The following is a 25,333-nucleotide window of genomic DNA, read 5'->3' as shown; positions in this document are numbered from 1 at the left end:
TACAAAATGAAATGAAAATATGTATGAGGTAAATTCAGTATTTGGGATATAAGCAAATATAATTACATAAAAATTTATATTTATGCAAGCGACAAAATCGAAAGACATCATACTAAAAATGTGTAATGGAAAGGAAATTGTAAAACAAGAGGAAAACACTAAACTACAATATGACATTTTTAATCGAAAAAAAAAAAAAACAAAACTTATTTTATTGAAAAATTATGTAAAATTTACTAAGGAAAAAATACAAAAACACAATAAAACTATATTGTTTATTTTCATCTTTAAAAATAAAGTTTTAAAATCGTATAAAAATAGTAATTGTCTTGCTGATGTTGTTTCTTCTCGGAAAAGCTAATGGTAAGAAACGAAACCGAATGTAAAGATTGACTAAAAGAAGAAAACATGGATTGATCAGATATTAAATCTAAAGAAGGTTTGCCAAATTTGTTCAACGGAACCCTGTTTATATTATCCTTTTCCTAGTAACTGGCTTACAGTTCGTATACGTACGATACGTATGCGTAATTTGTGCCGAAAATTCATGTATATCGGCTTCACCCACCAGATAGCCAGTTACAGCTCCATTTTAAGCGAATACACATTAAGGAAAAGGACCCACCTAGCCAGTTACCACTCCACTCTTACCGGATAACCCTTTATCGATACAAATCCACCAAATTTATCCAGTTACACCACTCTTAGCCGATACATACACCTACTCAATTATAATATTCGGTTATCGAAAAATTACCGTCACTAGTGCATCACCAGCAACAAAAACAGCTGGTCTTACATTACGCAAAGATTTTTTCCAGTTTTGTTTATTAAAAATGTCTTTATTAGGCGCTTTTGCCAGGTGAGTGGACAGCAATAAATCCCATAATTTTGGGCTGATACATTCTGTCACAGATTAGGACTTCAGAGAAGTGGCGGAATAGCCGGTGTCGCCGTTGCACGTTCCCTTCATACGACACACGTTCTCTGCGCCGAGCCTCTTAAAAAAAAGAAGAAATTGGATCCACAGGTCGTCAAACAACGAGAGGATCGCAAGAAAAAAAAGATCGAAAAGCAGATTCGTCGGCTGGAAAAAAATGCGAGGCAGCTGAAGCCTGTGGAGGAACTGGAAGTGCCACTGGAACTCATCGATGAGAAAGAGTAGGGCTTCCATGTGTTTTCCTTAAAAACAGGTTTAAATGCATCCCCATTTTTTAGCAAACGCCAAAGGAAACTTACCCCACTGGGCAGCGCGGAGTTGGAGGAGCGTGCTCTTCTCAAGAAACAGTGGGCGCATTACAAACACGACGAGCGTGTGGCCGACTTCCAAATCATTGACCGGCTGATTCAGTCACAAAACAAGGCACTGGAGGAGCTCCGGCGAGAATCTGAAGAGCTGTACCAGGCTGCCATCGAAATTGATCCCCAATTGCTTCCCGTTTCTGTCAAAGGACCCGTTGCCACTCCACCCATTAAGAACTATGCTAGTCCCGATGGAGATTACCTGCACCAATCAATGAAGTGGGAAGTTAAGTGAAGCGTCCCTAAGTCGAAAGATTTAAAATAAACAGAACCAGTAATCAAATGACTGTTCTTTGAAATATTTGAATACGGCTGACAATAAATTAACTATACATCGATATAGACCGTCAGAAAACTGTTGAGCTACACGTTAACATAGCTGATATTTTGAGTCTCTGAAATTGAAATTATACCCTCTAGAATAGAGCCCTATATTGGAATCGACTTGATGCGTTGTGTAGCGGTTTTATTGTTATCAGTGGAGAACGAGAATAAGGCAGGTGGTAACGCCTGCCGAGCCCTTTCAGTGAACTGTCGAAATAAATAATACGCGAGAGACGTAGCAGTGACTGCTTTTAATGTTGATCTTGGGTTATGATGGGGTTATGGAGCGGCTTCTTACGAGGGGGTGGTGGCGGCATTGGTCTTGGCAGCGGCCTGCCGCTTTTTAACTCCCCAGTTATGTACCCGCGCCATGTTCACCTCAGTGGTTGTGATTTGATCCCTGAAACACAGATTTCAATAAGAAAAATCAATTCATTTGAAAAGTTTTCGTTTCAACTTACCTCAGAAAATCCTGGTCGTGCTCCACGGACTTCAGATTACCCACCGCCGATGTGACGTTCTGCTTGAGCAGAGCCTCCGCCTCATCCAATGGATATTCTAGCATAACGCTGGCACCCAGCCACAGATAGACAGTTTTCGTGGGTGGAACCAAGGTCTTGATAAACACCTGGTCGCTGAGCAGGAACTGAGTCTCGCGTTCCTCGTCCTCCTTTCGCAGCACATTTACCATCTCCAGAGAGCGCTCCAGGTCGGGGATTTGGGACTTCAGCTTACGGCGCCTCGCCTCCAGGTTAAATGCCATAAATCGGTACTTTCCGTGCTGCTCGTCCAACCGCTGGAGCACCTTCTCACAGTTCTCGTTGTCCGGCTGTGCCATGAATGAATCAATCTCCTCCTACAATCGCCACAGGAAAGTAAATTAGCATCCAGTCTCCAGCTGCAGGTGCACGCTTGTAGGTTAGGACCACTCACCAAAAAGACTGCCTCCGGAATGCCGGCGAAGGTTTTCTGGTTTTCCGGTAATTTTGGCATTTCCACCGAGTCCATAATGCCAGTCATCCTGAAGCCTTTATTCCTACCTTCTACAATTGCAATTTAATTTCCAGGAGGTCAGCCTGCCGCTGTAAAAGTCGATGGGATGGAGATGAGTCAAAATTGCGATGGCACCATCGGTAGTGATGGGTAAAAATCTTTTAATATTTAGGGTACTCCCCAGGCTTTAGACTTATGTTAAAATAAATAACTAATAAAATATAATGCTTTATTATAAGTACTTTTGTGACTTTGGCCAAAATAACAATACCAACGGCAAAAAATATAATTATTTAAATAGCAACGTCGCTTCCGATATCCTTAGCGAATATCGATACCGATTTATCCGCTGCGTCGATTAATGCGCCCGCTTGTGAAATAAGCGGAAAACACGTAAAACTAGAATAACCAAATTATGGCTACATGGAATCCAGATAACGATGAGGACCTCTTGACAGGCTCCGAGGATGAGGAGGAAGTGGCTATGAAAAAGGACTATCATGGGCGCGAGGCCATTCTCTTTGTGGTGGATGCAAACCTGCAGACGGCCGGCGTAGAGCGACTGATGGACGCACTAAACATCATTCGGACAGCCTTTATATCCGGAATCCTTGTGAATGACAAAGATCTAATCGGACTTATCTTCGCCAACACTAAGCACAGCCCCTTGCCATTAGAATCCAGCGCCTTGGACAACATCGTGATCCCTGAGAACTGCGCCGTGTTCCTGCCCCTGCGACAGTTGACTAAAGCCATTGTAGAGCACTATCTGGATTTCATGAGCGGGGCGGAGTCTCAGTTCGAAAATGTGTATGGCCTGGCAGAGCCCAATGGCAGCGGGAGATTTGACCTTATGATACGGCTCTGCATCCAGCTATTGGAGAATTGCGGCAAGAAATTGAATAACGCCAAAATCGCCTACTTGACAGATGTTAGTACACCTCATCCAGCGTCTAGCAATTACTTTCAGGCTGCTTTGCAAAAGGCCAGAGATCTGGAGGGCAAGGAGTTTGAGTTTCATGTTATTCCCATGGTAGATGACTTTGACTACGAGCCTTTCTACAAGGAGTTCATCACGCTTTCAAGAGGTAATTGTTTAAATGTCACATATGCGAAGTCTGTTCCCCTCATTGGCATTAAATTTTTGTCTAGGAGGTTTTAAGACTTTGCAGATTAAACATAAGCAATCATTCACCCGCGACCAAGTGAAGTCTATTTGGTTCGTGGTTTTGGATTGGCTTACAAGGCAAAATTATTAAAACAAGAGTAAAGTACAAAATTTATATAAAATAAGTTATCCTTACTTTGATATATTAGTTTACTACATTTTTATTTACAGCCATCGAATTGGATGCCTTTCAAGAACCGGATCCTCAAATGCTGCGAGAAATCCTGGCCGACCGCAAGCTGAAGCAGGACTTCCTTCGGCGCTGCCTTGGACACTTTAGCTTCCAACTGGGCCCCAATCTCTCCATGTCCGTACAATACTATAACTATTTTCAGCGACGCTCGTATCCGCGCAAAGTACAAATCATGCGAAAGGACAGTAGCGTGGTGCGCAGCAAGAGGGTAATTACAGTACAAAAGCGAAAGGACGACGAATCTGAGGATATTGTTCACGAGTACCAGATCAAGTCCACAGACGGTTGGTACCAATGCGACGTGGGTGGGAAGAACCTACGTATCAGCACGGATTTGTTAAACCGGGTGCGCAGCTTGCACAAGCCTAAAATGATGCTGCTGGGCTTCAAGCACCGCTCCTCACTTCCAGAAGTGACCTACAGCAAGCCGTCGAACTTCATGTATCCTGATGATCAGAGCATCATCGGATCAAAACGGCTTTTTCGAGCTTTGTGGGAGCGCTGCCTGGCGCGGGAGAAAATAGTCATTTGTCTGTTTATGTGCAAACGGAAGTCCATGCCTCGTTATGTGGCACTGGTTCCTGTGGAGGCCTCGAATTCAAGGGAGGATAAGACTTACCGTTCTCTGCTCTGCGGTGATGGATTCAAAATCGTATACTTGCCGGAGGCAAAGCATATCAGAAACATAGATATGTATGAGTGGAACGATACTGGAAATTCGGCTAGCGAAGAGGGCGTTGATTTTTTTCAGAAAATCATAAAGAAACTGCGCGTCGACTACCAGCCCAATCTTATCAATGACCCAAATCTGGACGCCCTGCAAGCAAATCTTTTGTCTTTATCCCTGGATTTTACGACGGACAGCAAAGGCATCGATAATTTGCTGGACTGTACACAACAGGACATGCGCATCGAAAAATATCTGCCCGACTACGAAAAGATTTTCGATCCAGAAATGGAGCCGGCCAAGAAACGAGCAGCCAAGTCCACCTCAACGGGAGAAAGTGCCCCAAAAATGGCCAAGATTGATGAGGAGCAAATCAAGAGCTACGAGTTTGTAAAGGACCTAATCAAAGATAAGTGCCTTACCAGGTGCACAGCTGTTCAACTTCAGACTATATTAAAACATCATTTTGACGTCACTATGCCTAAGTCCTCATCCAAGGCAAAGTTGGTAGATCAAATCGAGCAATTGATTGGTTCAACGGCATAGGGTGATGTTATTGTTTTTAGAGTATAATATATAAAGTAGATGTGTTACACATCCTAACGATAAGATTGTTAAATTGTAAGATTTTTTCATTTTTTTATTCCCTCCTGCGACCCTGTAAATTCTGAATTCTTGAAAAGGCAAAAGTAAAAAATATCCAAAAGTAGAGTTAAATAAAATATGTTATTAAATAAAAGATGACTTGGTGGGCGTATCAGTAAATATCGACCTTTAGGTATTTGATTTATGTTTAAGCCCAGTAGGTTAAAAAGAATGTTCAAATTCAAAATAATTCTTTACAAACAAAGGACTATCGATAACAGCAAAATTACAATCGCTTAAAATAATTCAGCGAATTCAGTGTTGGAGAATGCCCAAGGGCTACATGTGATAACCGCGCCGGCTTTCTTTTTGCGAATTTTGACATTGCGAATTACTTTATTGTGAAGCGCTGCCGCAGAATGTCGCTGCAATTCCAAAACGACTGCGGAGATTCCGTCAAGCAAGCAATCATCGAGGAGCTGCAAAACCTTCTCAGCTCAGACACAAGTGTGCTGCAGGAGGCAGAAAAGCGGACAAGGCAGCTGGAGTACACGGAAGGTGATTTGGCGCGCTGCCGTCTTGGCGTAGCTTGGGAGGGGTCTACATGTAGCTCTATCTAACTCATTTCACCCACTCGCAGGATATGGCGTCTACCTTTCTGAAATCATAATGAACCAAGCGCACGAGCTGCCACTCCGCCAGATCGCAATTGTGATGCTCACTCGGTATGTTGAGAACCATTGGTCGGATGACCAGGACATCAGGGGCAAGTCAAACGGCTGCACGGCCAGTGAGCAGGCAAAACGCACAATCCGCAACATCCTGCCCAACGGACTGTACGATCCAAACTCTAAAATCCGTTCATCGGTCGCGCACACCATATCTACCATAGCAGCCACAGATGACCCCAATGGTTGGACGGAGCTGTTCGACATAATTGTTAAATGCTTGGGCGGCAATGAAGACTCTATTCATGGAGCCATGCAAGTCCTGCAGGACTTCACCTACGATGTTAAGCAGATCAAGGAACTTGGCCCGGTGGTCATACCCGAAGTCTATCGCATCTTCGACTCTGAGCAGAATTATTCTATCAAAACTCGAGTATCCGCCATCCGCATCTTGAAGCCATTGTTTGCTTCCATCGCCACACTAATCACCAACAAGGATGAGCAGAGCACCATGATGAGCTCCATCCTGACAAACTTTATGGACAAACTTATGCATTACCTAAGCATGAACAGCGGGGCCGGATCGAGTTTCCTTCTCCGCTCAGAAATCATCAAGGGTTGGTTTCAATTCATTTTTCCTTGTAAAGTCAACTAAACTTGTATTTTTTATTACAGTGTTTACTCATTTGGTCAACGAGATGCCGAAATACATCAACCCCTTCATGGATCGCGTTCTTCCAATTGTTTGGCAGCTGCTCACCCAGATAGCTGAAACGTACGTGAAGGTGTCGGTAAACCAGACTGAGTCAAATCCGCTGGCTAGTGGCGACAGCGAGGAGGATGACGAGCAGACCAATTTTCAAACACTGATCATTCAAATCTTAGAGTTTATTAACTGCATATTGACATGCAACAAATTGCGCGGTAGTATTAAGAATGTGCTGACCGACCTTATCTACATTACAATTGTATACATACAACTGAGTGAGGAGCAGCTAGAGGACTGGCAGGATGATCCAGAAAAGTTCGTGGACGATGAGGAAGACGGCGGCGTGGAGCTCACCGTGCGCATGTGCGGTCGCGACGTTCTTCTGGTAAGTAGGTAACACTTCCATAAAAAGTTATAGCTAATAATTTTGTTTTAAGGCAATAAACGACGAATTCGGGGCCAACGCTATCCAGCCACTGCAGGAGGCTTTGGGCAGGCACTTCAGCGTGGCCGAAGCAGAAAAGGCGGCCAACAATCCAAATTGGTGGAAGATCCAAGAGGCATGCATGGATGCTGTACATGCTTTCCGCGACATTATCCTTGAAGACGACTCTTCGTTTGACCTTCTGAACTATTTGACAATAGTTCGTAACTTGCTTGTTCACCAAGAATCACCACCTCTCGTTGGTCGCGCCCTTTGGACGCTTAGCACCTACTCGAAGTCGGACCTTTACAATCCACAGATGTTGGCCGAGATTCTTGATGTCACTCTGTGCAGCCTGTCGCCAGAAAAATCGCACATCCTCAGGATAAGTGCCGTCCGCACTTTAAACGGGTTCTTACAAGCAAACGAAACTATCGAGGGAGAGAAACGAAATTTGTTGGTGTCCAAGCTGCCCGGGTTTCTGGACGGAATCATGTCTTTGGTTCCGGGCTGCAAGGCCACAGTTTTAGCCCTGTTAATGGAGGCTTTGACCATAATGGTTAAAGTAAGTGATTGGAAAGCATTACTCGCCTTGTGTGTTATATAAATACTTTATTTATTTCAAGTTTGATGCTGAATTCGCATTCGCTAGCCAGGCAAAGATCACTCCCCTGGCCATTGCTGTATTCCTTAAATACACTGAAGATCCGTATGTGCTGGAAACTGTCCAGGATCTTATCAAAGCCCTGTGCCAACGCAAGGAGTGCCTAGGACCGCTGCAGGAAAAGTTTATTCCAACAATTGTGAGCATTCTGAGTCTGACAGGAGATGCATCCACGGAGAAGCAGGACATTGCCTTAGACGTTCTTAACACAATCGTCCGCTATACGGAGCCGCCGCTAAGTAATTCTCTGCTAGAGACAGCCTTTCCCGCCATAATCAACTGCGTACTGCGTACGGACGACCATGCTGTCATGGTATCCGGTGGCGAGTGCCTCCGCAGTTTTATTAATGTCTCCCCGGAACAGATTTGCAGCTATAAGAACGGTGAGGGGATCAACTGTATTATGCAGGTTGTTGCCACTGTCCTGCTGAATCCCATGAACAGCGAATTGACAGCGGCTGGCCAAATTGGACGTCTTGTCATCACTATTATTACCAAGATGGGCAGTATGCTCGGCCAGAATGTGGACATGCTACTGAAGGCTGTGATAAGCAAAATGCAGAACCTCGAGTGCCTGAAAGTGATCATGAACCTCGTTTTAATTTTTGCCCATTTGTTCCTTACACAAATGGACGCCGTGCTCAATTTTCTGTCCACCGTTCCTGGACCCAACGGAGAGCCAGCGATGCAATTTGTACTCACCAATTGGCTATCACGGCAGAACTCTTTTTTCGGAAACTATGAACGAAAGGTAAGTGAATTTAAATTTGGTTTCAAATCACATCTTTGAGATATTAATGCTATATAACCGATTTTCTATAGGTAACCACCATGGCTCTTTGCAAACTTTTTGAATATGGCGTAGCCACCCAGGACAACCGACTCACCACAATAACATTCAAGGAGTTGGTGGACGACCCCACAGATACGCGCAGACGAACTCGGTCTGTGGCAGCTACAACCCAGAAGTGGGTGACCATTCCGGCTCTAGTCAAAATCTTTAAGGTTTTGATTTCTGAGTACCAGCATTTCCAGGAAAGCAAAAACGATGAACCTCTTACGGACAGCGGCGAGGACGACGAGGATGAAGATGCACCCGGAAATGCATCCAAGCCTCGCTACATCTCCGATCTGTTCGAATCGGACGAGGATAATGCTGATGATGAACAGCTTTTGCAGGAGCTGCTTCAGGAGACTAATTACCAGGGCGATATTGGCGACAACCTGCAGAAGTTCCTTACTACTTTCGCGCAGAATGAACACTTTCCCACTTTTTATGAACACCTTACCGAAAACGAGCGCCTCATCCTGCTCAGCAAAGTGCAGCAGAAGTAGCAGGCTGCATATATAGGAACCCTCCTTTTTTATATGTTGTACGTCGAATTGTGTTAATTGTATTTATAAACTGTTGCTTACCCTTGAATTGAATACACATTTATATATTTTCTAAGACTGCTTTGATGTCATATGGATTTGTCTATTAACGAAATATTATGAAAATAAATTTAGGGTTTTTTTGAGATTTTGAACTTAAAAAGATGAACAAATTTTTATAAAAACTCAAAAAATGTAGATGTTTAATGTTTTTAGTTTTACAATTGCTATTACAATCAATTACAATCAAACCTTTACCCAACTTAAGACTAACATGATTATAAGGCCACCTCGTCGTGACGCAGCTTGCGCTCTAAAGGAATGTCGGGCTTGTAGGCATCCTATTGGGAAAAACCAAGATTAAACTGGAATACATGAGTAAAGATCAATTGAACTTACCATAGGGCTTTTCGCAGCCAAAGGCAAAAAACTTTCGTATGCACGGAGTGAGCAGCACTGGATCAACTTTGTTGGGATTATTTTTGCCAAACATCAAGGTACCGACCAGCGCTACAATAATCGTGATGGAGGCTCCAAAGGTTGTGTACCACATATAGGAGATTCTGTATAGCGGAAAGATATCCCTGTGAATTTTAAGAATCATAAATAAGCTGGCTATCAGGTTGAGAAACTACTCATACTCCGCAGATGCCCCCAGGTGAGTTGCGTTGGCCAGACTCGTTGTCACGTTGAAGCTGTAGTTGCATTGCTCCACATTTAGCGGTTTCGTATTATAACTAATGGCTCCAGATGCAATGGCCCACTGTGCATTTAGACTCACCCATGACATGGCTATCACACCCATAATACCACCCAGCAAAGCGCTCTGAAAAGGAATTAATATTCCGTTAATAAACCACCTTTTCATATTCATGAACTCACGTTTCCATTGATCCAGGGCAGGAAAACGCCGATAGTGAAGATGCCAAATAATGGACCGTTTGTAATCGCTTCCAGACTCATGGTCAACTGAAGGACGGTACCCATATGCTCCACAACGTAGACCAGACACACACAGAGGGCTCCTACTCCGACGACCACCAGACGCATAATCCAGTTGATCGCCGAACTGGAGAGTGGGGTCTTTACATAAGGCTTGACAAAATCCTCCAGCACCACGGCGGACATGGAGTTAAGGCAAGTCGAAAGGGAACTCAGAGCAGCGCTAAAAACGCCGGCAATGAAGAGTCCTGTCATACCGGGAAGTTCTCCTAGGGTTTCCATCACAAAGAGCGGGAGGAGTTGGTCTCGAGCTTTCGCCAGCTGAAATGGATGATTGATGCTCAATAGAAGAAATTTAAAGACTGAAAAGTTACCTTTGTGGTAAGGGGATCACAGTTCTGGTAGGTAGCATAGATAAGAAGTCCATTGTATCCACAAAGTGCCATTAAAAGGAGTACGCCTGCGCAGAAAATACAGAGCGCCTTTCGGGCATCACCAAGAGTCGGGAGTGATAAATACCTCTGGATCATGTTTTGGGATACTGCGTTAGTCTGAGTCCAGTAGACAATCCCTCCGAAAAACAGGCACCAGAATGTGTGGCGCACAGTGGGATCGATATTAAGGCTAAACAGAGTGTATAAAAGTAAAAATATATATACATAATATATATGTATTAATTATTAATAATAATAACAAATAATTATTAATTATATGTACATATATGTATAATAGAATCATTCTTACTCCGGCGCTTCCAGTCGATCGCTGTTCCAAGCTCGCTCTAGGACTACTGCAGGTCCTCCAATATCACGGGTGCCTTTAATTGCCACCAAGGAAAGTGCTCCCACCATGGATACAGCCTGCACCACGTCAGTCCATACCACAGCCTTCAAACCGCCCAGACTTGTGTAGAAGACACAGATGATGCAGACGATCGGTGTAATCGTATGGACTCCAATCCCCGTCACCTGGTTGAAGGCCAACGCCGGGACGTAGATAACAATGGGCAGATAGGCCACCTATAAAAATATATAAGATTTATAAAGAGATATTCTCATAACCGTTTCACCCTGGTATATTCGAAAGAACTACCTACTTGAGTTAATGTATAAAGAATAATTTAGATAAACAATTATTTTATCTTTTCAATTTAAGAACAATGGGGCAAGTACATAATTGGAGGTCATCGAATACTTACATTCATAATAGCGAACATAACGGATCCGTAAAGCCGTAACCTCCGATCAAATCGAATCTCCAGATACTTTCAAGAATCCAAAAACAACTTTAGATTTATCAATATGGATGAAGAAATAAACTTACCTCGTAGGTGGATGTTATGTTCAGGTCGTGAAAAACTGGAAGGTAAAAAACACCCATCACCACGCCCATGCCGATGACTCCACAAGCCACATACAGATACTGGACGCCATAGGAGTACACCTCAGTTGGAAGCCCGAGCAAAGTGATCCCGGAGACAAAGCTTGCCACCAATGAGAATGCGATAGGGATGACCAACATTTTTCGTCCGCCCAGCATGTAATCATCTTCGGAAACGGACTTGTTCATAAACCCAAAGTATATGCCAATCCCGATGCAGAGCAGGAACATCGAAACGAAAGCTACATAGTCCGGCCAGGCGAAGTGCTGCAGCTCGCCCAGAATCTCCTCTATGCTCGACATGGTGACTAACTACGGTTGTGGTCGGCGACTAGATGGGATGTGTCTGACTCTCAGGTTTGTCGGTGGCTCACTGAGCCCATGTGCGGCCGAGATTTGGGTGCTTCTGCTTAGGCAGTTGTGATTCAATTCAATTCCGCTCAATTATCAAATGTGGGGTAATTTAGTTTCGGGGGCACGGGGTAGCGACTATCTTTAGTTAAGCCGGCGGGAGAGGGAATTATAACACCTCCGTCTCCAGTTCCGGGAACGTTCCATTGATCATCGCTTCTCTTTGCGAGCACTGACACAATTCCCACTAGGATCGTTTCAGATTCCCCTTGTAAGCAATTATGTCACACAGTACGCAAACTGATCTTTCGAAAATTCGCCAAGAATCCGGCGCCGCGACTTAATCTTCACACCAATCACAGCCAGATCCCGGAGGCTGCACTACGCATCGGCATTTCCTACCGCCGGAGCCAAAATGTGACGCCTAATTGGCACTGTCGGAATTTTCGCTGATGCGGTTTGTAGTTGCACAAGAACTGATTGGGAGCCATGCGCCACCCGACGATTACTACGTATATAGTCATTCACAGAACCCCCTGGCAGAGACCCAGGAGAATTGCAGTGGGGGCGGGATGGAAACAAGCACAAGATCACCGGCAAAACGGTGGGAGATTAGATCACTTTAAAAAATGTTCAAAATGGTATCTAAATTTGTTTAAAAAAAAAGTTTAATAAAAAAAAACAAATATTTAAACTGTAAAGTAAGGAAAATTACTAAAAATATTAGTTAGTTTAAAAAATAAAACCAAGCTTTCTGTAATAATCTTGTTTATGATAGTTTTTATAAATAATTTTAAAAATTTGATAACCAAAATTCTTAAAAGGAGTAAAGTAAAAAATTCAAACAATTAAAAAAAAGTTCTTTTTTAATTTAAAATAGTTTAAAAATATACATTTTTTTCAGTGAGGTTGCCCCTCAACTTGAACGCTTTAGTTACAATCTCAGAGAATTTCATTTATTTCGAATCACCGGCCTGCAGTTCGCTCTTCAGTATCCAAGATGCGGCTCTCAATGCAATGGCCGCGACCACCGAGTTGGGATTCCCCGAGATGGGCCGAGGCAAAACTTGAAATAATAATATAACGATATAATTATTCATTGTTTTGAATTAATGCATAAATGCCTGATTGTTATAAACGCTTGTTATTTTCAGAGAGTTTAAATCTTTGAGTTATACTAAAATTGAAGTTGCAAGTGTTCTTACCGCTGGCATCGACCACACGCACATTGGATACGCCCTGTAATCTGTATACAATATTATTTAATTATAAAAAAACTTATTTAATATACTATAAGAGATCTTTTAACCTCAACTGAGAATCCACAACGCTGTTTAGGGCACACGTGCCTCCAGGATGATGCGATCCCAAGCCAATATGGCGCATTAGGCATTCCAGATAATGATCTGAAGGTCGGTTCTCAAAGAAGTCCCGCTCGAAGGGACCGAAGTTGGAGCACTCCTGCAGGCGAGGCCAATGGATGCGGGGATGCAGTGAAGTAAAGGCAGTAGAGGTGACCAGCTAAAATGTGAAACACAATTCAACACCAATATGGAGGTCATACCATTTATTTTAGTTACCTGTACTGCACTTCGGATGGCAGCAATGGTGCATGCCACATCCTCCACTCTGTCCAGGTAGTTCGGATCTATCTGGGGATTTCTTCTCATATGCCGATTAAGAAGTCTCACGGATCCGCGTGACTTAGGCTGTAGGCAACTGGAAATTACCACCAATCCTTCCTGGGAGGCGTTATAATATCGCGGGAAGAGAGCCCGAAATGCTGGGCCTTTAAAATTGGATATTGACATTAGAGCAGATTCATCGATGGCGCCGGCTCCGAAAAATGTAATGCCAAATGGCGTCGATTCTGATCCTCCATAACTAGCTACATTCCCCAGTACCCCAAAGTTTCCCAAGGGACCGGTTCCAGAGCTAAGAAAGTTGATCAAGGTCATAGGATTTAAGAGTGTGTTTTGGTTAAGTGTTGGACCAGTAACTCCCAATGAAACGAAAAGCGGAAGATTGAAGTGATCGTGCAAGTTTTGCCCCACAAACGGTAAACTATGCTGCACCGGAATCCCCATTTTGTTTAATACAGATGAGTCTCCGATTCCCGACGCCATCAGGAGCTGAGGAGTTTGATAAGCTCCAGCGCAAATGATCAGCTCTCTTCTCACCTCGATGGTGAATTCTTGCTCTCTGTTTTCTTCGTCCTTAATCCCCACAAGAATAGAGGTGGCCTTCATAAATGGCTTGGAAGAAAGTTGAATTCGTTTCACTAGAGCATCGGGCTGCAGACGAAGATTGGATCGATGGAGCACCGGGTTAAGGAACTGCTGCACAACTGAATGGCGTAGGCCATTCTTTATATTATAGGTAGACCGCCGAAAGATCCAATCTTTGTGAGCAAACAGCGCCTGTGCTTCATCTAGTGCTTCAGTTAACTTAGAGTAACGTCGAGGTATTTCAAACATATCCAACGGATTTGGTTTGGCTGCTGCCATAAAGGATCTCATATGAGCCCAACTCCAATCGCTCAGATTGTGGATATCCCGCCAGGAATCAAAGTCTGGCCCATGACCATCAAAGTGCAACATATAATTGAGATTGGCGGAACCACCGAGTCCTTTGCCTCTCGGAAGGCATTGCTTTCTGTCAATAAGCCCTTTGGAGGAGTGTTTCTGCGAAACAGAGACGAACGACCAATCGTTGATGCCTTTCTGCTGGAATGTGGTCAGCAGGGGTATCCGACTAAGTAAACCGAATTGACCACCAGCCTCAATGAGCAAAACACTGCCATTGCTGTGCTTGGCCAGCAGCGAGGTAAGGGTGCTTCCTCCAGTTCCAGCTCCAACTGTATGAAAAAGTGAGTAAGTATTCAATTGAGCACAAAAAGTAATAAAGTTAAAAAAACATAATTATAGTACAAAAATAATTTATTCACCTATCACATAGTCAAAAGCATATTGTCGCTCCTCTGGGGCCAATACATTAGGAATGGAGTTCTTTAGCAGAGTACCTGCCAGGATAACCATGACAGATAGAAATCCTATTATAATCCCACCCAAAACCAGTATCTCTGCAAATACACTCTCTCAAAAACTATTTGTTTATGTTATCTTTGAGCTTACTTTGAAATTTCAGGCTCATGTTGTTCTGTGTGATGACGAAATCTAACTAGTTAGAATGCGAGAACAATTGACTATCGTGGACTTGGTCTAATCCAATTAAAGCCTTTAAGGGGTGGGATTGGGCGCTAAATTTTAAATAAAGTGCGCCACAAATGGTCTAGAGATGAGCTTTTGGCGAACGATAATTATTTGGTGATGAGACGTCTTGGATACTACATTTATTTGAATAAACAGCTTTGTATACAAATGCTAAGAATTAAATATTTAAAAGAATTTTTTGTGAGCTTAGGTCATCTGTTTTTCTTTAAAATCAGTTACGGGGTAGCTATGCCTATTTCAGCTATTCATTTGTCTTTCATTCAATTTTTGTCCATAGATTTTTTAAGCTTTTTCCCGCCAAATTCAGCCAGCTGCAATTCGATTTTCATGTTGATATCGATTTTTATGCATCACTGGCAAGGCAACCGTAAGCCACCTAAATTCTTTGTTATTGCATTCGTCTGCTCAAAAGATCGGAGGAGTCGGATTATTTGATCGACTTCAGGCATTCCGAGATAATATGCGGGCCTCTGTTATCACTAGTCAGTGGAAGTCTGCTAGTCGGGCAACAACGAAAACAAAAGGCGAGCTGTAACAATAGCACAGATCCCGATAATCAGCAGTGGAAGATCACTCTGTAGGCAGCCCCATTTAGAAGTCAAAAGACCGAACAATGAACTAGCATTAGCTTCTATAAAATAACTACACAGCTCAGAAAACGTTGGACTCCCAAGGAGCAACAGGTGCCTCACTATGGGTGACCAACAAGAGAAGAATCTGCTGCAGCTCTTGGAATTACTTCCCAAGGATCAGCGACAGGTCTTTGAGGTTGCTTTAATAAATAAGTGAGACAAGAGGGACTTAACTTTAATACCAACTCTATTTACAGACCTTTATTCAGTGGCTCCATGGCAAGTCTTCGGGAGCTATTCATTCCCACCAGAATGCTCTGCAATTGGTACTCGAGGAGTCACCTTACCCAGCCCTACAACTGCTGCAGATGCTCCACGAGCATTCAAAGTTGCACATTGGTCAAATAATTTCCACCTTACTCCGGCAGCTGCTAGATGACGATGTCTCATCACCGCGTTTCCTTTGTGTGTTGGCTAACTTTCCCGCACGCATTTTAGAGGCGGCAACGCTCCGTCAAAAACTGATGACTCGTTTAGTTGTTGATTCAGTCACTAGCGAGCACATAATGCTGGCCTTATTGGCACGAAGCGAGGGACAACTTTTAGAGGATGTGCTGCAGGAGCAGGAGTTGTCCATGCGGGCGCAATGTAGCAAGACTGCTCCCACCAGACTTTTAATCTTGTGGCTAGCCCATAGCCAAAGAGAGCACTTTGTGGCCAGTGTCTGCCAGAAACTGAAAGACTTTAAGTGTTTCCAGGACCCTAAACTAAGGAACACTTTGCTGATACTGCGACTGGCAAATGAGTTTGCTCTGGGCACTCAGACTTTGGACGAGCTTGGATGCCTGGACAAATTCTTAGACGAATTTGATGTGGGCGCTGTGCCGGAGGAGCTGCGGGACGTGCATCAATTCTTCTTTGCGGACTTTCATCGCCTATCTACTCTGCTCAATTTTCTGCGCCCACGAGAAGTAAGTAAAACCCTGAAAGTGGATTCACTGCTACGGGCTCCTGGTGTCCTATCCCTAATTCACGAAAACGGAATTCGATGTGAACACCAAGAGATGCTGAGCCTACTCGAAGATACCTACAAATGGCAGCAGCAGACTCCAGCGCTAAAGTGTCATCACCAGCAGGAAGTTGAAATTCTCAGTTACTACACTGCCCTCTGCCATGTATTCAATATTGTTCTAGATCAAAGCGAACAGACAACCAAGACCAAGCTAGTGCAGCTATCCGGACAATTAAGGCAATTGCATCAGTTGGGAACATTATGCTCTTTGCTGGAAGACATATTCCTGTTGGTTTTTCTTCGCTGGGAGCAACTGGATCAGAACCAGCAGAAAAAAAGAGAGAATGAGGAGGATGATGAGGAAGACGATGATGAGCAGTATGTCGACGATGACATTGTCTCTCCCCCACGTCCCACAGCTGTCCATAGTCAGCGCGTTCGTTATGGATTTATTTGCCGTTCGCCTTCGCTTCAGGCTCTCTTTACTTTTCTTAAGGCTTTTGTCACCAAGAAGCTGCACTCCCAAGACTACAAGAGCGCCCCGGAACACCAAGAGAGATTCCAGCGCTTAGTGGATGGTATTAGTGAAGCTTTGTGGAAGCTGAGTGTTTTGCAAAAAATAGAGCATTCGTTAATCAAATCGGCTCCTTCAATCAGTTGTCTTCTAGAGCCAGAACAACTGCTCCAGTTGGTCCAACTTCACAACAATTCAAAAGAAAAAGCATCAAGCGACGACGAAAGCCGGGAGCGCAGCAACCACGCCTCCAGTCTCAACCGGAGAAAAGCCCGTAGGCAGCGAAGGGCGGCTAGTTTCAGTGGAGCGGTAGCTGCAAAGACATCGATGGATGGAGGACTTACAGTGGAGCAGTTCCAAGCTCGGGCCCAGTTGCTTAGTGGCAGTAAAAGCAGGAAAAATTCCCGTGTTACTTCTCCATGTGAGAGGTCAATAATTCCGAAAATGCTCAGCACGCCAGAGCAATTGGCCATAATGGCTCTGGCGCTAAAGAATTTTACTGATGTCAAGCAAATCATTCAGGTGAGTTGGTAGAAAACCTGCAATAGCTCTCTTTATTGTTGAGCCTATATCAAGACCTACCTTTGTTATTTGGCATTACGATTAATATAACTTACTTAAAAATCACAGTTAATTTCCATATAATATTGATTCATTATGTGAAATTTTTAATAACAAGTGATTGGTTACCATAGCCGAGTGTGCTCAATGATGAACGTTTCCTAAGAAAACTTTAATCTGTATTATAACTTATGTACTTTATTTTCAGACCTTTCACCTGGAGCAAAGTCAACTCAATCGTGAAATGCATTTCATGGAGCAGCAGCAGCAAGTGAAGCAGAAACTCGCTACCATCTACGCTAATTACCAGGCGTTGGAGGCGCAGCAGGCCCGCTCTGGGGAGACCACCGTTGAACAAATAAAGAGCGTGGCGGCTAAGGGTTTTGAGCTGTCTAAGATTATTAGCGTTGTGGACAACTTTGCGCAGGCGCAACGTTTGCAACAAAGCACCGAGTTAAAAGCCCTCATCCTGCGTCACAGTTCCAATGGACAGCAGGGGTTCTTGCAGCAGTTCGAGGATCGAAATCTGAATGCCCTGATCATATGCGATCTTATAGTTAACTTGGGCTTCAACCGCGAAATCACCAGCAATCTGTTATTGGTCATTCGCCGACAGCAGCAGCAGAAGATGACTAGCGACGAGGCTTCCTCCTCCAATGGTTCCGCTGAAATTGGAGCCATGAATCTCCTGCAGAATCTCTGCGAGTGCATGCGTTTGTTGGAAAAATCTGGTCAACAGTCTGCTCTAAATGAGCTACTGTCTTCAAAGAGTTATCCACTCAGGCCATCAGTTTTGGCCTTGCAGCTTCAACGGGAAGTTGCATTTCAGGCGCTTTATCAAAAAGAACCATCGGACTACTCGCATGGACAGGAGCTTCGCTCCAGCGCCGGACTCTTTCAACAACTCCGATCACGATATAGTTACTATGCCCGTTTCTGCAGTTATGTCCAACAACTGGCCCGACTATTGCAGCTCAGAGATCCTAACCTGGAGTATCACACAACTCATCTTCTTCGCAACGATCCCTACGAAGTAATTGGCGAATTGATTTACGAGTGCGGCATAACACCCTTGGAGATCGAGGCGAGTGTTGCTGCTCTTCATCTTAATCTTGTTCATGTCATTGCGCTCAATATCTGCCCCCAATTGAGCGAGGAACCAACGAAAAGATTACCTCGAGTGGTGGCTCCGCAAAAGCAGGAATCCATTCATAACTATATTACGCAGCACAACCAGCTATTGGCTCAAATATTGCTGGCCATACAGCTGGGGTACCTTCCGGATGGCGAGACCGGATTAAACTTTTCATTTCTGGGGCAAATGATTAATTTACCTGAGATGGAGATCCTGGCATCCATGCACGAAGGCAATAGAGTGCTGGCCGCTTTGAATACCTATAAATTGGATAGAGCCAGTCTCGACCAGATGGTTCCGGACTGGGAACTACAGCTGCAAATTCTTCTTCTTGGCATTGGTGGACAGTCAGGTTAGTAAATACCAAATAATTATTTTGTTCTAGCACCCAAAGCTATCCCCTTTATTAGATTCCCAAAAACAGATAAATAGCAGGATTGACCAACTCATAGCGGATCTGATTGATAAGGATCCACGAAATATACATCTTGTTGTACACATGAGCAATCTCGGACTGCGGGCCAGACTGTTAAAAGAGCACTTCACCCGCATTCCTAGTAGTCAGCAGGCCAAGGAACTGATCGAACGTACTCTTCAGCACCGCCGAGCGGCTAAGGCGATACCATCATCTCTGCGCTCCGATCTGGAACACACGCTGTCAGACATAACAATATACGCTAAGGTGTCGGCTCTTCTTCAATTTGAAAGTTGGCCACAAGCCTATGACTTTGGACGCCAGACACCAAATGTGATCTTCGAGCAGTTGCTACAACGTCGGCGGTATGGGTTGTGCTTAGAGTGGAGTCGCGTAGTTTTCCTAGCTGGATCAGCGGGTCAGCAGCGGGTGTGCTTGCTTACCCTTTTAGATGCACTCTTGGAACTACAGGATGGCGATGAGCTTGATGCGTCTCTATTAGGTATTGTGGAAATGTTTCCAGCCATTTCATTGGTGAATTTCTTGGACACCCACAAGGATAAGTTCAGGTCGCTTCCACTACTCCAGTGGGTTATCGATTACTTAGAAAGTCATGCCCGTGATCCGCGACTGTACAGGAACTATCAGCTTTCATTGGAGTTTTTACGGCAAATGGATAACGATGAGCGGTCTCAATTTTGGAAATTACTTCGGCATCCACTGCTCATTGTAGAGCAATTGGTAATGAATGCCCGTTTTGAACTACTCGGAAAACTGTTAGATGCGGCTCGGTCCAAGTTGCAAAAGGAGAAGCCTCTGGGCCCATGTCCTTATTGCTTTGAAAAAACAGGGCATGTGTATGATGTCCGCACTAGTTCAGGTTCGGAACGTGGAGCCGGAGGAACACCAGCAAAGTTGCGTTTTCAATTGGGTCAAACCACATCGGAAGCTTTTATTCTGTTAAATTTCAACTCTTACCAGCAGGATCACTTTGTGGGGCAGGAGTGTCTGGACCTGCTGCTGCGAATTTATGCCAGCAAAGCTTTGGACTACAATGTGGCAAATGTGAGGGCTACTTCCGAACCGAGTTCCCTGGGCACCGATGTCCAGAACTCACTGGATTCTCTCTGCGGTGCCTTTGTAATGCCAAAACAAGCACCCAACCGGCAGCAGTGGACGCGGGACGAGGAGGCTAGTCACTGCATGTGCTGCCGACGGGCAGCTTTTACCATGTTGATGCGAAGACATCATTGCCGCAGGTGTGGGCGAGTGGTGTGCTACGCCTGCTCCACCCATCGTTTGCGCATACCAGAGCTATACGACGAATTGGAAGTGCGCATCTGCAACGATTGTGCCAGTAGCTCGGCTGCCAAAGATCAAGGAGATGGTGCCTCCAGTGAGCGAAGTGCAACTTCGGTATCAGGATCAAGGTCTTCCGGACAGATTGATTCCTGTAAATGGCGTTTAAGTGGGATCATTACACACGACAAATTGTTGCGCGAAGAGTTCTCCTATGAGCATGCCCCTAGTGTAGCTCTTAGTTTGTCAATTCTTCGCAATCATGTCGAGCAGCGTAGCTGCGTTGATCTCCTATTATTCCACTGTCGCAAGCTGGAGAAGCTGATTGTACCTAATCCGGAGGTGGACTACGGTCTTGTGGCAAAAATGATTAACTGTTTAGCATTCGCCGCAAAGGTTGGTCTTAGCTTTTAAACGTAGGAAATGTAGTCTAATTAAAATATTTCAAATTATTTTAGGTCCGTGGCGCTCCAGGAGAACTTGAAAATATTCGCGAGCACTCTGAGATCATTATGGCGGTTGTGCAGCAGGGCTGTGAGTCGTTAATCCCAACTGGACAACTCAACAACCATAATCTGCGCAAGCTAGCAGACGCATTGGTGGAGACAGAGCATTGGACTTTAGCCCTAGAGGTCCATCTAAAGTGCGGTTTCGCTACAACAGGTGTGATGGCGGCCCATGGGCTAGCTTGTCTCCGGGCCGGCTGCTACGATGCAGGTAATCTTAAGTCGTAATTCCGTAAATACCCTTTATTAATTCAAATATTTCAGCCCGTGAAAAATTTGCACACTGCATGACTCGCCTTTCCAGTGAGCAGCTCAATAGCAGCATCTCCAAGTGCATATTCGGAGCGGCATCAGCGGAAACGGTCCTTCTGCCCAGGAAGAGGCCACAACGAGGTCCGGCCCTTCTTCAAGAAATCCTGCAATTGATAGCTGCAATTCCTCAGACACAACCTCAGCCGGAGACTCTTCACCGGGCATCACTTATGCGTAATTCCAATACCTCGCTGGCCTCGCTTTTCACGCGACGTAGGGAGCCCTATGTCCAACAACGACCGCTTCAGGAACCAGCTCTAAACGTTATAAACGCTCTGGCGGGTCTGAAGAACATAGCCAAGGGGCATTATGGCGGGAAAATTCCAGCTAGCGAGGAAGGTCGCCGGCAGGAACGCGGCTTCGAAGAATCACTTCATTATGTACTCACCTATGGCAGCCACAGTGATATCCTAACCTTCCTGATACGCCGCGAGGAACTGCGAGCAGCCCTCCGCTACTGGCAGCACCAACAGTTGGACGCGGATTTATTTATCCAGCACATATTCCAGCCGCAACTGGCTAATGGAGGTCTAAACGTTCTAATGGATGAATTACAACAGTTGGACGACGCTCAACTTACTGCCTGGCGCCTGCCGCTGCTGCAGACCTGCCGACACTTGGAACAGCACCAGCAACTTAGTTCACTCTACCAATTGCAGCTCCTGCTAAAAGATCCCATTAGGGCTAGCATGACGTGTGTGAAGTTTTACGCCCTTCAGTGCGAGAACTTTCAGAAACTCCATTCCAACGCCCAGCATTTGCTCTCAGCCCACATGCATCTCCAGGGTGAACTGGATCTGTCCGAGTGGGAGCACCTGCAGCGACAACAAGGACGAAGAAACAGCGTGTCCAGTGGAACCAGTGTTCGGGGTGCCTGTTTCGCCATGCAAATGGATGCCAGGGCTCTCAATGGACACATAAATACTATCCGACGACAGTTGGAGGTGGCAAAGTTTTTAGCTAAATGCGAACGAGAGCAGGCGCCAGATGAGCCCCTAAGAACTATACAAACTCTCAAGCAGGTAAAAAAACTAATCGATTATTTTTACTTTTATTTTTACTAAACTTGCTTTTCATAAAGATCCGACTGGAGTCTAGTCGGGGAACATTGCCCACTTTGTTTGAAGGTGCCGCAGATCGCATCCAGTTGTGCATTCTGATCTTAATGTGCGGCAAAAACATAGACGAAGGTTTCGGCCTGGCATACGGGTAAATATAATGATACATTTTAGGGAGAAATAAGATTACAACTAAAGTATTTCAAATAGGATAGGATTAAAATATACTAAATTTACACTTTGCTAACTAAGGTCTCTTATGTTTAGAATTATGCAAGACTATAAGCTGGCTGCAATCAAGGTTTTTGGAGCCACTTCAAAGTATTTGGCCAGGAATCAGCGTCTGCCTGATGTGGAGCGCCTGTTGGACTGCATCGGAAGCAACAATGGCGGGGGCATTTCTGGGGAGTCTGACGAGATTCTCTCAATCGCCATTAATGCCGCTGTGCACAGTAGTGCTCCTGAGACTAAGCAGATGCTTGACAGGTTGATTAAGCGCATTGGCAGCGTGGAGTTACGGGTCTCCTCGTACATATATATTGGACAGCTTAAATCCGCCTATCTACTGGCCATCAAACACGAGCGATTGGCGGACGTCCGGCGAATATTGCGACAGGCGGAACTTACCGGGCAAGTGCACATCAAGAAGCTGTGCGAAATGAAGCTGCAGCTCAGTACCCCGCCAACGCCTTTGTGATATCGTGACCCTCGGGCAATAACATTTTATTAACCTATTAATTTTGGGTTTCACCAGCTGTGACAAATACTTGAGTGATGAATTTAATATGTTTGAGGCCTCAATTCCAAAAGAGCTTTAAATATCTAATTTCTAGTATCTATTCTTCAAGCTCAAAAGTCATTATTTGGGTATTTACCTAGTGAAATCCTATGTTTTTTTGTTTCTGGGGTAGTATAGGAAATTTGTTTTTAGTGTTTAACATTTAGATAAATTTTAATTTTTCCAAAGGGCCAGCAAGTATTTCACCTTCGAGCTCAAAAAGACTCTCCCAACAAGTAACCAAATTATATTATATTATTCATTGTACTGTATTATCTCAATGTTATTTTTATATTAAGTATATTGTTATATGTTTAGTTCCCAAAAAGGCGCAAATGGTTTTAAATTTTTTGGGATGATTGTTAACACTGGTGGTGACGAACTAGTTCGAGATCTGATGTGTTTTGGTAAATATACAGAAATATCAAGCAATGCGGGCGGTTATACAAAGGGTTAAGGCCGCCAAAGTAACGGGTATGTCGGGATCAAATACTTCTCATCCTTTGTGTGGCTTTACATTGCTTCTTTAGTCCTGGATGAGTTGGTGTCTTCCATTGGTCCGGGCCTGTGCGTTCTTGTGGGAATTAAGGCCAGTGATACTGCGAAAGATGTTGAATATCTGTAGGTATTTCCCGTTGAGGTAAAATCCATCGTGATCGTAAAGCAATCTTATAACAATATTAGAGTTCGAAAAATCCTGGCCCTTCGTTTGTTCGAAGAAAATGATAAACGTTGGCAAAAGTCCGTTAAGGAGCTTAACCTGGAGCTGCTCTGCGTTTCTCAGTTCACATTGTATCACCGACTGAAGGGCAACAAGCCTGATTTCTCAGCTGCCATGAAAGGCGAGGAGGCCCAGAAGCTGTATAATCTCTTCCTGGACAGATTGGGTCAATCATACGATACCAGCAAGATTAAAGGTTAGTCTGAGAAACGCATCTCCAAATCTCAATTAACCGCTATTCTCCAAATAGATGGCAAGTTTGGTGCCTACATGCAGGTGCACATAGAAAACGATGGACCCGTTACCATCAATTTGGAGTCTCCGGACCAAAAAGAAACCGACGCAGAAGTAGACAAGTAATGAGCAAATATATAAAGACAATATCTATGTACCACGGGGTTTTTATTTAGTGTATTTTTTAGCAGCAACTTAAACCTAAAAAAATCAGCGTACTCGTCCTTAGGCTTCTAACATCTCCAGATCTTCGATTCCCATTCCCTCCTCGAGCTTCTTCTCAAGCTCGCGCGCATCCACGTAGGTGATCTTCTCTTCGGGCAGATCCTCCTCCATGAGGGCAGCCTCCTCTGCTGCCTCCTTAGCACGTCGCTCCTTGAGGCCAGCGGCCGGGGAACGGATAAGGGACATGTTGCGTTGCACATCCTTGACGTCCATCTGTATTTCGATCTGGCGACCCTTACGCAGGCGTTCCATGACGAAGTGGCTGGTGCGCTTCTCCTTGATTTCTGTCACCCGCTTGATGGCCTCCAGAGCCTTCTGCCAGGTCTCGCGGCTGTATTTGATCGGAACGTTGCGGCGTTTCTCAAACTCGAAGCTGGGATCGATGGCCAGCTCCTTGCCAGCGGCCTTTCGGTGCGCCTTAGTCCATCCAACCTTGCGTGGATTCTTCTTTCGCTTGAAGGCCTTGTGGCACTTGCCCCGACAGAATTTGAAGATCTACGGAGAAATTAAGTAAACCAAAATAAACATCGAACCACATGTAAACATGACAGTCAATCGATCCTACCTTGCAGTCATTTCGCACGAAATTCACCCCGTGGCCTGGGTATATCTTGCTAGAGCAAAAATAACACGTTTCAATGCGCATTTTCGCAAATTACGACGGATAATTTGCGAAAAAAAACAAAGCGCAAGCAGCTAGCACGTGTGCTGCTGAAGAAGAAGAGAGATGAAAATGTATCGATGTCTACCAATATGACCTGGAAGAGACAATTATCGATAACGTAAGCAAGTCAATTGCGATATTTAGTAATTATTAATTATTTTTTAAACAATAAATCCTAAATAACCTTATTTAAATTTTAAACTTTTTTTCATATTTGTTGCTTTATTTTTAACAAATCATAATTCTATACAAATTACCCCCACAGGTGGTTTCTATCTGACTTGCTGATGAAGTCAGGTTTTTAAGATTATACTAGATTTAAGTTTCCCCAAAGCTAATTCAGATTGAGG

At 44.3% G+C, this 25,333-nt stretch overlaps 9 protein-coding genes across 10 annotated transcripts; 5 read left to right on the top strand and 4 right to left on the bottom strand.

Annotated features, from left to right (window-relative positions):
* The first annotated feature begins 752 nt into the window (after nucleotides 1–752).
* On the top strand, nucleotides 753–1,640 carry LOC108116514 (39S ribosomal protein L40, mitochondrial). The gene is made up of 3 exons (XM_017228450.2): nucleotides 753–862; nucleotides 916–1,161; nucleotides 1,219–1,640. The coding sequence occupies exons 1-3, from the start codon at nucleotides 837–839 to the stop codon at nucleotides 1,535–1,537; spliced, it is 591 nt and encodes a 196-aa protein (XP_017083939.2). The 5' UTR covers nucleotides 753–836; the 3' UTR covers nucleotides 1,538–1,640.
* A 111-nt stretch (nucleotides 1,641–1,751) lies between these two features.
* Nucleotides 1,752–2,750, bottom strand: LOC108116515 (prefoldin subunit 3). The gene is made up of 3 exons (XM_017228451.2): nucleotides 2,560–2,750; nucleotides 2,088–2,482; nucleotides 1,752–2,026 (listed from the first exon to the last, which is right to left on the bottom strand). Exons 1-3 carry the CDS (start codon nucleotides 2,644–2,646, stop codon nucleotides 1,921–1,923), a joined length of 588 nt encoding a protein of 195 aa, XP_017083940.1. The 5' UTR covers nucleotides 2,647–2,750; the 3' UTR covers nucleotides 1,752–1,920.
* Nucleotides 2,751–2,958: 208 nt separating this feature from the next.
* LOC108116430 (ATP-dependent DNA helicase 2 subunit 1) lies at nucleotides 2,959–5,356 on the top strand. Its single transcript, XM_017228324.2, has 2 exons — nucleotides 2,959–3,707; nucleotides 3,959–5,356. Exons 1-2 carry the CDS (start codon nucleotides 3,035–3,037, stop codon nucleotides 5,191–5,193), a joined length of 1,908 nt encoding a protein of 635 aa, XP_017083813.2. The 5' UTR covers nucleotides 2,959–3,034; the 3' UTR covers nucleotides 5,194–5,356.
* A 155-nt stretch (nucleotides 5,357–5,511) lies between these two features.
* Nucleotides 5,512–9,147, top strand: LOC108116429 (importin-9). The gene is made up of 6 exons (XM_017228323.2): nucleotides 5,512–5,790; nucleotides 5,873–6,517; nucleotides 6,576–6,994; nucleotides 7,047–7,598; nucleotides 7,660–8,448; nucleotides 8,520–9,147. The coding sequence occupies exons 1-6, from the start codon at nucleotides 5,652–5,654 to the stop codon at nucleotides 9,030–9,032; spliced, it is 3,057 nt and encodes a 1,018-aa protein (XP_017083812.2). The 5' UTR covers nucleotides 5,512–5,651; the 3' UTR covers nucleotides 9,033–9,147.
* A 109-nt stretch (nucleotides 9,148–9,256) lies between these two features.
* LOC108116431 (sodium-coupled monocarboxylate transporter 1) lies at nucleotides 9,257–12,197 on the bottom strand. Its single transcript, XM_041818666.1, has 8 exons — nucleotides 11,337–12,197; nucleotides 11,212–11,277; nucleotides 10,758–11,032; nucleotides 10,388–10,637; nucleotides 9,954–10,334; nucleotides 9,713–9,897; nucleotides 9,472–9,655; nucleotides 9,257–9,412 (listed from the first exon to the last, which is right to left on the bottom strand). Exons 1-8 carry the CDS (start codon nucleotides 11,694–11,696, stop codon nucleotides 9,350–9,352), a joined length of 1,764 nt encoding a protein of 587 aa, XP_041674600.1. The 5' UTR covers nucleotides 11,697–12,197; the 3' UTR covers nucleotides 9,257–9,349.
* A 398-nt stretch (nucleotides 12,198–12,595) lies between these two features.
* LOC108116277 (neither inactivation nor afterpotential protein G) lies at nucleotides 12,596–14,907 on the bottom strand. Its single transcript, XM_017228064.2, has 6 exons — nucleotides 14,879–14,907; nucleotides 14,692–14,826; nucleotides 13,325–14,601; nucleotides 13,054–13,265; nucleotides 12,950–12,990; nucleotides 12,596–12,810 (listed from the first exon to the last, which is right to left on the bottom strand). The coding sequence occupies exons 1-6, from the start codon at nucleotides 14,895–14,897 to the stop codon at nucleotides 12,701–12,703; spliced, it is 1,794 nt and encodes a 597-aa protein (XP_017083553.1). The 5' UTR covers nucleotides 14,898–14,907; the 3' UTR covers nucleotides 12,596–12,700.
* Nucleotides 14,908–15,343: 436 nt separating this feature from the next.
* LOC108116441 (zinc finger FYVE domain-containing protein 26 homolog) lies at nucleotides 15,344–23,452 on the top strand. 2 transcript variants are annotated; one of them, XM_017228350.2, is made up of 8 exons: nucleotides 15,344–15,736; nucleotides 15,807–17,597; nucleotides 17,845–19,123; nucleotides 19,182–20,881; nucleotides 20,944–21,202; nucleotides 21,256–22,325; nucleotides 22,385–22,512; nucleotides 22,629–23,452. In XM_017228350.2, the coding sequence occupies exons 1-8, from the start codon at nucleotides 15,671–15,673 to the stop codon at nucleotides 23,056–23,058; spliced, it is 6,723 nt and encodes a 2,240-aa protein (XP_017083839.2). In that variant the 5' UTR covers nucleotides 15,344–15,670; the 3' UTR covers nucleotides 23,059–23,452. The 2 variants fall into 2 exon arrangements, with proteins under 2 accessions (XP_017083839.2, XP_017083838.2); XM_017228349.2 differs by having other exon boundaries at nucleotides 15,344–15,745; nucleotides 22,629–23,451.
* A 74-nt stretch (nucleotides 23,453–23,526) lies between these two features.
* On the top strand, nucleotides 23,527–24,247 carry LOC108116443 (D-aminoacyl-tRNA deacylase). Its single transcript, XM_017228353.2, has 4 exons — nucleotides 23,527–23,613; nucleotides 23,670–23,760; nucleotides 23,824–24,056; nucleotides 24,111–24,247. The coding sequence occupies exons 1-4, from the start codon at nucleotides 23,571–23,573 to the stop codon at nucleotides 24,218–24,220; spliced, it is 477 nt and encodes a 158-aa protein (XP_017083842.1). The 5' UTR covers nucleotides 23,527–23,570; the 3' UTR covers nucleotides 24,221–24,247.
* On the bottom strand, nucleotides 24,246–25,059 carry LOC108116442 (probable ribosome biogenesis protein RLP24). Its single transcript, XM_017228351.2, has 2 exons — nucleotides 24,885–25,059; nucleotides 24,246–24,814 (listed from the first exon to the last, which is right to left on the bottom strand). The coding sequence occupies exons 1-2, from the start codon at nucleotides 24,963–24,965 to the stop codon at nucleotides 24,320–24,322; spliced, it is 576 nt and encodes a 191-aa protein (XP_017083840.1). The 5' UTR covers nucleotides 24,966–25,059; the 3' UTR covers nucleotides 24,246–24,319.
* Between the last annotated feature and the right edge of the window lie 274 nt (nucleotides 25,060–25,333).

Source organism: Drosophila eugracilis, unplaced genomic scaffold (assembly GCF_018153835.1).
Source record: "Drosophila eugracilis isolate 14026-0451.02 unplaced genomic scaffold, ASM1815383v1 contig_367, whole genome shotgun sequence".
Classification (NCBI taxonomy): Eukaryota; Metazoa; Arthropoda; class Insecta; order Diptera; family Drosophilidae; genus Drosophila; species Drosophila eugracilis.
This window is presented reverse-complemented; position numbering and strand designations above follow the sequence as displayed.